Source organism: Tubulanus polymorphus, chromosome 5 (assembly GCF_964204645.1).
Source record: "Tubulanus polymorphus chromosome 5, tnTubPoly1.2, whole genome shotgun sequence".
NCBI lineage: Eukaryota > Metazoa > Nemertea > Palaeonemertea > Tubulaniformes > Tubulanidae > Tubulanus > Tubulanus polymorphus.
In genome coordinates, this window is record NC_134029.1 from 4,190,809 (window position 1) to 4,201,664 (window position 10,856).

Consider the following 10,856-nt stretch of genomic DNA (forward strand, 5'->3'; position numbering starts at 1 on the left):
TGCGTCGAAATTGTCTCAAGTTTTTTGTCGAGTTTTTCACGTAGAGCAATACTCTTGAACCGGCGTAAATTCTTTGTTCAAGCAACTCCTAATCACATTACCGCGCCCGCTATTGTGTTAAAAGATTCACCGGGATATTTATATGTTTCAGTCGCAGCATTCATTTTTATCACTAGAGAAATCGCTTATATTCCGCCAATCAGAATCACGATTGTCGACTTTTTCTGTGTCGCTTTGATCGCATGTAATGGCTGTCAGATTTGATGACTACTCTTTTGTCCTCGCGAACTGACTGTTCTTCAAAGTCATCACATAGTCTGATGTCATTAGAAACTAAAGAAACATTTTTACTAATTCTTACTCCTTTTTCACTTATGATCGAGTTTTGATAAAGTTTAACATGAATGCTGATGATAACTGAAAACCCTTTCATGCATTATCTCTTAGATATATTTTCTCTATATTTATGTACGGTATTAGGTTGATAGAATATTGATTCGTTGTTAGTTTCAAATTTATTAGGTTTTACTCAATTTTTTTGGCACGAAAAACTGTATATCGTCGATAATAATTATATAATGTACAGATGCAATTTGTAGAGATGCTCACACACAGTACTTACTGATTTATTAGTAGTAAAAACGAGAATTACCAACCACACGTCCAGAATATCCCTCGCTTGCCAGGGCGAGAATTTGGCCAGGCGACTGATGAAGAAGATGTCCTAGAAATTCCTACCCTGGTAATCGAGACGGCCTAGCGGGCATGGATAATTGCTCATCTGTACAAATGGTTCCCTGTACTATCTTCCAACTACAAATGACATGATGTATTGTTTGAATTTGATCTCTTTTTATGGATCATTTTAAATTTTTTCAATGTTACTTTATATATGCATTCATTCTGACAGATTACACAGGAATGTATGACTTTATGTATAGCATCTTTTCCACAATGCGAGGTTTTTGTTATATTATTATTATGAATAAAAAAAACAGTGTCCGTATGTGGATTGTATTCAATAAAAGTATTTTGTTTGCTGTAATTCTGTGTCGTTTTGTTATTCTTATGAGGATTGTTTCGTGTTCAAATATCAAATTTACATTTACAAATCATCGAGCAAGAATTGAGGACATTTTCCAAAAATGAGGATACAAATGACCATATCCTATTCAAATGAACTGGCAGTTTACCAGAGCAAGGAAAACCCTTTTTCCCAGAGGAAGAATCAATAATCGGCTTTAACTCCCGAGTTCCACAGATATCGTATTTGCATATAATACTCCGCAAGATTATGTAAGATGATACCAGTTGTACTGGTATATATTTAGAGGATAGTAACTGTGAAGTGGACAAAATCCATTTAGCCTGTAAGAATAGCATGCGTGCTCGCTGTGGACAAAACATGCCAACAATCCACTTTGAGCCCCAGTTATCAAGGTTCAACATCTCAAACAGACAATAATAGCATGTGCCTAGATTATAACGATGATTCACCACCAGGCTTCCACATGCATATGACACTATTGTCACGATGATCCTTTGTTGTTGTAGTTTCACATTTCTCCACTAGATGATGCTCGGCATCAAAGAGGTCTAAAATCACAAATTAACTGCTGAAGAGATGGTTTTTTTGTGAGATAAATAATGTATTTGTATTTACAAGAGGTAATTGGACAATTCAAGATACTAGCACCAGCTTACGTTTATAAACAGCGAATTAAAGTGACAAATCAAAATTCTTCACAGATTATTTACTAAATAATCAACCAGAGAGTACATTGATTTCTTATATAAAATGCCATTGGAATCATATAAAAACATACTTAAGCAAAATATATCCTTCTCCTCTGGAACCATCGAACACTTGTCAGAATGATTCAATACGTTTGTTCATCATGGAATGATTTAAAGCATCATCTAATCATTACTGAAGCATAATCTAAGCATAATCATTGGACTATTATAGTCCGTTTGTGTAAAATTTCAAAAGTTCTTTACTGAATTTGTGCAATGGAAATCCCATTACGTTGAAATAATCACCGTGTATTCCTTCAACTAGTGTTCCTCCTATAGCCTGAATACCATAACCACCAGCTTTATCCCTGAAAGATATTTTCAACTAGATATCTTAAAGTCTTTAAACTAAAATACACAATTGAACAATTCATTTCGCAGGACTTACATAGGTTCACCGGTATCTATGTATGCGTTGATGACATCAGATGACATTTCAGTCATTCTAACTTCAGTTCCTTCGTGAAATAGTTTAACATGAAATTCTTCACCATCCGAAAACTTTGGTTTCACGAGGCATATACCTGTATAAACTGTATGATTTCGTCCACTGAACCTAAGATAAATCATAATTAGATGATTGAAGATTGAAAAATAAGATTCGAATTCATTGCAAAACATTGGTGAACTTCAACATGAAGTGACAAATTTTGGCTATGACTTATAAGATTTTGAGGACCGTTTTTAAAGAAATGTTTTCATTTTAAAATTTGGAGAAAATGAGCAGGGTTAGGCCTACATACGAGATGGCACGACATACCTTATGAAAATTAAATCATTCAATGACATTTAAAATGGATTTTAGGCTCCCAAGTAAATATCAAACAAGTCATCAAATAGATAAAAAATTTCCCTAGTACCGGTTGTCTACTTTTTCACTTAAAATTTCACAGAATCCTCACATGGTAAGCGCTGGTACCTCATTCAAGATTTGATATGAAATACCATCATGGTTGAATGTGTGTTTGTGTACATTTAAGGTGTTTACTTACTTCGACAACATTTTGAATGCATCTTGCTTGTCTTTTGGTTTCTCATAAATTACACCATCTAATGTAACGATAGTGTCTGCTCCAATTATCAAATCTGGAGGTCGCTTAAACGAGAAAAAATACTCACTGAATCATGAGGAGCAGCCCACAAATAGGCAATATCTCGACAATTATATGTTTCGGACTTATTTACCGAATCAGAAGCAAGCTTGCGGGCAATTTCTAGAGTTTTGTGACGAGCGGTTTCCTTCACGTAATCGGCCGGATGGTCAAATGAACCTTTATCCAAATCTTCCAAAAATGTTGATGGTACAACCTCAAATTTCAATCCCTGAAAAGAAAAAAATCATTGCCTGCAATTAAGGAAGAATATTGCCGTATGATCACCATTAGTGGCTAATTATTAATTGATCGGGAGTAGTCTCAATATTTGGCATAAAAAGTAGCCAGTGAATTAGTCTGAATTGAATACCAGTCAGTCGTTGTTACCGGTTCCGAACGACGGCTAGGTACTAGACTACCAGCGAATGAAATAAAATGATAATACTTCTCAATCAAAAACATTTTTGCACATATTTGATTTACTTCAGTCTAAAGAGAGTAATTAAAATCGTTTAATAAATACCGGTGGCAGGCAGTAAGGAACAATATAATTCAATTTTGATTTGAGTTTATTAACTAAAGAAACTACGAATTCCTTACGATATTTTCTAAAATCAGTTTCCTACGAGGGGACCCGCTGGCTAGAATTATTCTCTGGGTTGATAGGACGTTTGATATTTGCTGTAACATGGTTGTCATCTGTTAAAACCAGTTGGAAATAACTTTGAATCGGCCGGTTCATCAGCCAGAAAGGGACATCCAGCATCGGGTGGGTCAGAGTGGTCCCGACTCTGGAGAGTTTACTGCTCCCCAACTTGGATTCAACTCGATTTGTGTCAAACTCCCGATTCGGGAAACCTGATATACGCGCGACTGAAAATATTTGACGAAGCGTCGAGCATCTTTTTATCGTTAATTTTAGTAAAACCTACTTATTCCTTCAATTATTCGTTACTATATTTTTTTTTAATAAATCAGAGGAAATGGAACACAAATATATTTACTCAGATTTTGAGTTTTAATAGAATGTTCCCAATTGTAAAGTGGCTGTCGGTTCGCTAGCACGGTTTGGTCTAACTGTTAATCCTTCCAAAAAATGAATTAGTGCTAAAAGTCACGTAAATAAATCAAACTTTTGACCTCTTTCTATTTGTCATTTGATTAGATTTCACACTATTGACCAACAATAAGGTACGTTTCAAGAAGAATAAAGCCTAAGATGGCCCACTTTCCGTTTATTTATCCTGCAGTGCAACTCTAAACGAGGAAGTATTTCGTTTTTTTTTTGAAGCAAGGATCACTCTCCTCCAACTGGCCTGGCAGCAGGGTTGTTGTTTGAGTCGTGACTGAGTTGTTTTCAGGCCTTTTATTTTCACGTGAATTCATATGAAATAACAACATCCGAGAGAAGTTCAGAAGAGAGAGAAACAGAATTAGTCAGAATGAGCCGCAGCAGATTAGATCAAATATATCGGCGTCTTCTACTGACTAAGTTTTTCACGAAAGGTTGGGGAAAACCGGAGAATATTAAAAGGTAAAGCGCTAAAAATGCATCTGAATTCACAGTAAAATTTACTGATTGTCATTTATTTCTTTTTGACTTATCTTAGGATTGTCGAGTTGAAGAAAGCTTTTTCGCACCGTGATAAATGTAGGCATCTAGTCCCCAGTGATTACCCTATTCATATAGATAAGGTACAGTAGGCCTACTTAATTCATCGCTTAAAAGCAATCTTCGTGGCTTAATCCCATTTCTATTCAACTCGAGTTTTGGAAAATCATGGAAATCGCTAATAAATTACCTGTTTCGTTCTTCTTACTTTCTTGAACGATTGGTTTTATCTCTCTTGCAGGAAGATGTTCAGGGTGGCTGTAGAATTTTGGAAGGCCATTTTGAAAGTCCCTTCAATAGGGTACTTCCAGGGATTATGCCTAAAGAAGTGCAAACTGCCTGGTAGGTCAATAGCTTACCCCTCTGTTTTCATTGTCTTCATGCTTTCCGAATTGAAGACAATTTTTTGGTTTTTTTTTTTCCTAGGTTTCAAATGGTTTTACCGGAGAAATGGCATGGTGACTTGAAACCAGTGGTTTTACAACATGCCGGAACAGGGGATCATGTAAGTTGGCTTGATTCTGGAATAATCATCTGGGCCAGGTTTTATAGACCGGTATCAACTTTGATCCATCAATTGAGTCAACCCTCGGATCAAAGTGACTAGCAATACTTATTCATAAGGCAGGATTTATAAAGATCAGGAAAAAATCAAGGAATTCGGGATTTGGTCTCCCCTGCCGGAAAAATTAGGAAACTCTGAAAATCAGGGAATTTTAACTTTTGGTCCCTTGCTGGTGATTAGTGGCATAAGGAACCTCTCAATTAAAAAACAGCCTTCCTTGAGGATATCTTATAATGTAATTGGGGAGTTGTTGGGCAAGGATGAGGGAAATATCGGTGAATTAAGACCTTGATAAACCCAGCCCTGATGCATTTGTTAAGACTGAATACGCTGTCTGATTTCAGAAAAGCAAATTTATTTTTTTGATGATGATTATATTTATAGTTTTATTGGCGTAGAAGATCAATGATAGCTCGTCCACTGCTGAAAGAATACGGCATTGCTTCCATTATATTAGAAAATCCTTATTGTATCCTTTTGTTCGAAGTTCAGATTCGATAACTTTAGCCAAATCATCAAGACGCTTTCATTTCAATCCTATTTCCTTTACTAAGCGTTATAAAAGACGGACTAAGAAAACCGAAAGAACAATTGTAAGTACCCAGTAAAGGTTCTTTTCTTCCATATACCAGGCTCTTTTGGAGTCACAAACTAGTTAATTTTCTCTTATTTCAACTATAAAATTTGTCTCACAACTGTGGAGCTGGCTTCTTCATTGCTGGTACCACTTAACTTTTTGTGATATCAATATTTCATCAAAATCTAACAAATTATGTATTTCGTGGTGTTTTATACTCTGCGTGTGATGTAATATGTTATGATCCTCGTGGAAATGTTTTTTCGCTGATTTTGAAACCAGGTATATAAATATAATTCATTTTAAGAAGATATGATGATAAATTTGTCGTTGCCATTTTTCGCCCTTTTCTCTTAGACGTTCCAGTTTACACAATGTCAGCGATCTATTCGTGATGGGTGCCGCTTTAATTCTCGAATCGCTGGCTTTGTTTCATTGGTGTGAATCATTTAACTATGGCCCGTTGGGTTTAACAGGAATATCAATGGGTGGCCACGTATGTATAAGTATAGTATATACCGACTGCATATCGGCATATACTATGATAGCTAGTGGGTGTTTCCATCAAGCGAAAATGGAAGTGTCTTAATCTTTCCAAGTTCGCTTGCTGGAAAATCTCTTTTCATTTGTATGAAACTTTCTCTGATTTGTCACATTCATCACTGATACGGTGCCTGCTAAAACTTCAAAACTTCTATTGAACTTAATGTTCGAACTTGTTACAATCCATGCAGAGGTGGAGCATAATGTGTATCTAACCCGTCAGTCGCTGATGTGACATTTCAGAAAAGTATATGATTTATCATCAGAATCATAGATTTATGTCTGTGATGATGAAAATTACTGTGATGATGTATTTATTTCAAAGCTAGACAAGAAGTGCATTCGGCGTCTTCATTGGACATATGAATAAAGTTGGTATAGTTTCTCGATATACAAGGGTGTGTTTCAATTTACAAAGATTTTGATGCACTTCTTGGGCTTGAATTGAAATATTTACATGAAATGAAGTCAAGTTTCGTGAAAATCAGAGTAATGTACTGATAGAATTATCAAAAATAGAATGATTTGGTGATGAAATCTAGGATAAACGTTTTGATTTTCACGTCATGACTCGAATCACCCCTGTCGTTCAAAATCAATCTCTTGTTCTCGAATCATACGAACAAGAAATTGAAAAGTTTTGACCGGTTTCATGCACGATGAGTTCTTACGTCAGCCGGGTTTGATTTATTTTTATATTCGCAGACGTTCGGCATTGCACAATGTCAGTGATTTGTTTGTAATGGGCGGTTGCCTTGTATTAGAGTCGTTAGCATTATTTCACTGGTGTGAACGCCACGGCTATGGACCTCTGGGTCTGACGGGAATATCAATGGGCGGTCATGTAAGTGTTGACACACATGATTCCATAGTTAACGGTATTCGGCTGCCTGCATATTAGGCTAACTAATGAAGGTGCCCTTCTTTAAGTTTACGTATGACTTACATAAAAGTCTTTTAAACTTGAATATGAAGCTGTTGCTCTTTGGTACAAAGATACCCTACTGAATCTCTCATCTAACAAATCTTTGCCTTTGCAAATTTATGTTTATATTCCTGTTTATTACTGTAATTTCGATTATTAAACTTACAAACATTAATTTTTGATTGATTAAGAGAATGAAATCTGTTCCCTCATTTATTAGAAGTTTGTATATTATGAATGTTCTATAGTAAGTAAAAAACATTAATGAGAAATAACGAAGATACAACTGTTGTTACAATGAGATTGAAAATAATCTATGATACAATTACATTTTCATTTTAACCCTTGTAAACAAACAAACTACACTTCAATTCATGAATTGATTAAATTAAGATCTTAAAGGACTGTAATTTATGTACCAGAAACAAATAATGATTTCCAATAGTTGTTGATATTGATTTGTAGTAATCCAGTTTATTAGCTGTTGCCTACTCCTTCAGGGCAGAGTCAATATAACAAAAAAGGAATAATCAATAAATACCCGTTATTTTTACTAGTACCCGGTACTTAAATGTTTTAAAATCATTGCGATGTTTCTGATTTATAGATGGCGTCGATATCAGCAGCTAATTGGCACAAACCTCTATCACTGATTCCGTGTCTGTCATGGAGCACGGCATCTTCAGTATTTACTCAGGTAACTGTGATCAATTGTTAATGTCTTCTCTCGAGTCAGAGCCTAATTGTTGATATTACGTACATGGAAGTAAATCGTCAAACTAACGCTTCGTAATGTTTGTCTAAATAGCAGAGGATTGCAGTGTTACGAGCTGAAAATGGCAATTCAAAAGACTTAGATGCCTTGATAACGATTGTATTGATGTTTTGTTACGTTTTGTAGGGAGTAATGAGTGGAGCTATACCTTGGAAACTGTTGGAACAGCAATACATGTCTGACCACGTTTACCGGGATGAAATAAAACAGTTTATATCAACTTATGAGGAGGTGAGTTCATCTTGCGCTGATTTCATTTGTAACAGTGGAACCTTGTTCTAACCAACTCGGATATAATGGTTTATCTGATGTAACATACTTAGAATTTAGTCCCATGTTGGAGAGAAATAATTTAGATGTCATACTGGATATAATGAACCTGTTATATTGATCTTCTGATCCTCTGAAGTTCCGCTGGCCTGAGTTTGATTAGAAAGTTTAACTCAAAATTTTGGATTGATTGCAATTGGTAACTTTGTGTGTCCGATGAGGACAACAATTCAAACGTAACCGTTTTGAGTTTTAAATGTTTCATGTCACTGGACCCTGTAGTTCATAGCTCTGAGTTTGAGCTTGTTGATTTTACAGAGTCTGGCATTTAAGATGGGGCAACACTTCGCGAAGAACTATCCGGAGAGTATGGAACGCCTGGAAAATCTACGTGAAGAAATCTTGAGCAAAGTAAATTCACCGAGTCGAGTTGAGCAGACAGCGTCACCCGTGATGGAACAAAGCAACCACGACCAAACTACTCTGGATAAAACTCTGAGTAAACCAATGTCGAGTAGCGTGTTGCGGAGATTCAAATGGACAAATGGGAAACGCGATAAAAAGATCAGTCCAACGACAATGAACCCGGATGCGTTGAATTTCATGCGTGGTATGATGGACGAGTGTACACACGTCGGAAATTATTCGGTTCCAATCGACACCGATTTAATCATCGTCGTCACGGCGGAAAACGACGCCTACGTTCCGCGTGATCGCGTCGCCAGTCTCGAAGAGTTGTGGCCCGGCGCTGAAATTCGCAACATCAAACTAGGTCATATTTCGTCGTTTCTATTTCGCCAAGAAGTTTTTCGGTTAGTACGATTCGAAGATGAACAATGACTCTGCATTAAAGAATCATCTAGCTTTGTTGATGAACCATTCAAAGTTTATTCATCAGATGGTTTTGAGATTGATCTTAATCCCATCTCCATAGAAATAGTTAACTGGAGTTTTTCTGAAGAAGGGATTTAGATGAATCTCAAAACCGTCGGATGAATCAAACAAATTTAAAATTGTAGGATTAAATATTATCCTCAGTTTATCGGTCAATATTATGTATATATTCTTTTTAATGAAAATACTGAGTAAATAGAACTTTCAAAGACAAGATAATTGTATTGTTCATGAATATTTTTTGCAAAATATTAACTTACAATAGGAAAGAAATTGTATATTTTAGTTTCACTAACGAATGGTGACTTTTATGTATTTTCAGAACTGCCATTAATGACTCGTTTCAACGCCAAATAAACAAGTATTATCCAGAATCCATCGAGGCCAAAGAAGGCTTAGTCGGGTACTCGAAAAAACAGATTGGAAAACGGAAATCAAAGTCCGCTAGTCTAGTGGAACCACAGCGCCAGTCTGCCGTTTAGATTAGATAGAATGTTATAATTTTATAGAGAAATTGGTTTTAATCAAACGCATTTTTGCGCTTTATTTATTTCGATGATATTGGTCAAACCAGATTCATGTATATTAGATGTGTACCATCTTTGAAATAGTGGAACTTGTATTTAGAATAAAATGTGCTCAAAATCGGAAATACAGAAATACTGTACTTAGTCAGACAATCAGGCAATGGCTGCATTTTCAAAGTAACGTCTTTCTAATTCCATTCCATTTGTGGAATTGATAAACTTTTCTGATGTAAATGTTTCTACCTCTTCTGATTCAGAATCAGCCATGATATTGATTTCTTAATTTGATTGACTAAAACATCTGGAACGTGCTTTGAGAAAATGCCTGTATTGTAAAGTCTGCCTGTTTGTTTGTTAAATCATGATGTTCATGACTACTGGTACTAGAAAATATGCTACGGATTTTCTTTTACTGCAAGTGTTTTCCTTTTATTTTAATATGTCTCAAATTTCAAGAATGCTTTTCTCTTTAAATGTCCCTGCAATGTAGAGCTTTTCCTAGGAAGGTGTATACCAGAGTTATGGGCTTAGCTGAATTGATAGCATTTCTTGTATTAAAATAAGATTGAAATTCTCTCCGTGAAGAAGGATAACTATAGCAGTAGAAAGAATGTATTTCAGTTATACCAATTTTTTGCAGTAATTTCTTATCAATCTAAAGTTGGGCCGCTTTCATTAATAAAAGAAATCAAGTACACTACCTGGTACCAGTAATTGAAACATGAATAATCCTTGCATAGAAAAAAGTTAGTTGAAAATGTTATTATGGAAGTGAAAAATGAAATCATGTATGCGATTAAATTTTGTTGATTTGTAGGAGAATAAAAGGTATACAACCATTTGTTATTTCATGGAAATTGACGTAAGTTAGTTTGGATTTTATTTCTTTATCAGAGGATATTGAATCGTCCATGCTGCACGTTTAAAAGAGTGTAAAACATGGTGGCACAAATTATTAGAATCAATCACGTGTGGTAGTCTGGACACCAACCATATGAGGGCAGATGCGAAGAATGATAATAATGTAGGTAGCTGTAGCTCAAAACCAAATTGAATATGCCCCCTTTTTATACAAATCCACGAAACGGAAATCAAAGGAGCACTTCGTGATGACCAGCTAAGTTGAAATCTGTTTGAAATCAATGTCATTATGATAATACATTTTGTATTTGAATATTTTTCGTATGACGTAAGATACGCAATGTTTGTGTAATAGCGAAAAGCCGTATCGTAGTGGCTTCTCATGGGATTCGAACCCATCGCACATCTTGAAACAC

The 10,856-nt window shown here is 35.6% G+C and overlaps 2 protein-coding genes across 3 annotated transcripts; one reads left to right on the forward strand and one right to left on the reverse strand.

Moving 5' to 3' along the window:
• Positions 1-1,651: 1,651 nt before the first annotated feature.
• LOC141904917 (putative bifunctional dTTP/UTP pyrophosphatase/methyltransferase protein) lies at positions 1,652-3,667 on the reverse strand. Its single transcript, XM_074793534.1, has 5 exons — positions 3,492-3,667; positions 2,983-3,120; positions 2,790-2,893; positions 2,186-2,353; positions 1,652-2,105 (listed from the first exon to the last, which is right to left on the reverse strand). Exons 1-5 carry the CDS (start codon positions 3,588-3,590, stop codon positions 1,964-1,966), a joined length of 651 nt encoding a protein of 216 aa, XP_074649635.1. The 5' UTR covers positions 3,591-3,667; the 3' UTR covers positions 1,652-1,963.
• Positions 3,668-3,722: 55 nt separating this feature from the next.
• Positions 3,723-10,436, forward strand: LOC141904916 (protein ABHD18-like). Of its 2 annotated transcripts, none has more exons than XM_074793533.1 (12): positions 3,723-4,082; positions 4,183-4,425; positions 4,502-4,586; positions 4,745-4,845; positions 4,930-5,008; positions 5,453-5,537; positions 5,634-5,661; positions 6,003-6,141; positions 7,721-7,810; positions 8,015-8,119; positions 8,477-8,970; positions 9,375-10,436. In XM_074793533.1, the coding sequence occupies exons 2-12, from the start codon at positions 4,334-4,336 to the stop codon at positions 9,532-9,534; spliced, it is 1,458 nt and encodes a 485-aa protein (XP_074649634.1). In that variant the 5' UTR covers positions 3,723-4,082; positions 4,183-4,333; the 3' UTR covers positions 9,535-10,436. The 2 variants fall into 2 exon arrangements, with proteins under 2 accessions (XP_074649634.1, XP_074649632.1); XM_074793531.1 differs by lacking the exon at positions 6,003-6,141 and adding an exon at positions 6,894-7,032.
• The last annotated feature ends 420 nt before the right edge of the window (positions 10,437-10,856 follow it).

What these genes read in the sequence shown, in the direction of transcription:
- LOC141904916 (XM_074793533.1), top strand. Translation starts at nt 4,334, where the DNA reads ATGAGCCGCAGCAGATTAGATCAAATATATCGGCGTCTTCTACTGACT. An exon ending in ATGCCGGAACAGGGGATCAT is followed by an intron (nt 5,009 to 5,452) that starts GTAAGTTGGCTT and finishes TTATATTTATAG; the next exon opens with TTTTATTGGCGTAGAAGATC. An exon ending in TTTCGCCAAGAAGTTTTTCG is followed by an intron (nt 8,971 to 9,374) that starts GTTAGTACGATT and finishes ATGTATTTTCAG; the next exon opens with AACTGCCATTAATGACTCGT.
- LOC141904917 (XM_074793534.1), bottom strand. Translation starts at nt 3,590, where the DNA reads ATGACAACCATGTTACAGCAAATATCAAACGTCCTATCAACCCAGAGA. An exon ending in AACTGATTTTAGAAAATATC is followed by an intron (nt 3,121 to 3,491) that starts GTAAGGAATTCG and finishes TTTTCTTTTCAG; the next exon opens with GGATTGAAATTTGAGGTTGT. An exon ending in ATAGATACCGGTGAACCTAT is followed by an intron (nt 2,106 to 2,185) that starts GTAAGTCCTGCG and finishes AATATCTTTCAG; the next exon opens with GGATAAAGCTGGTGGTTATG.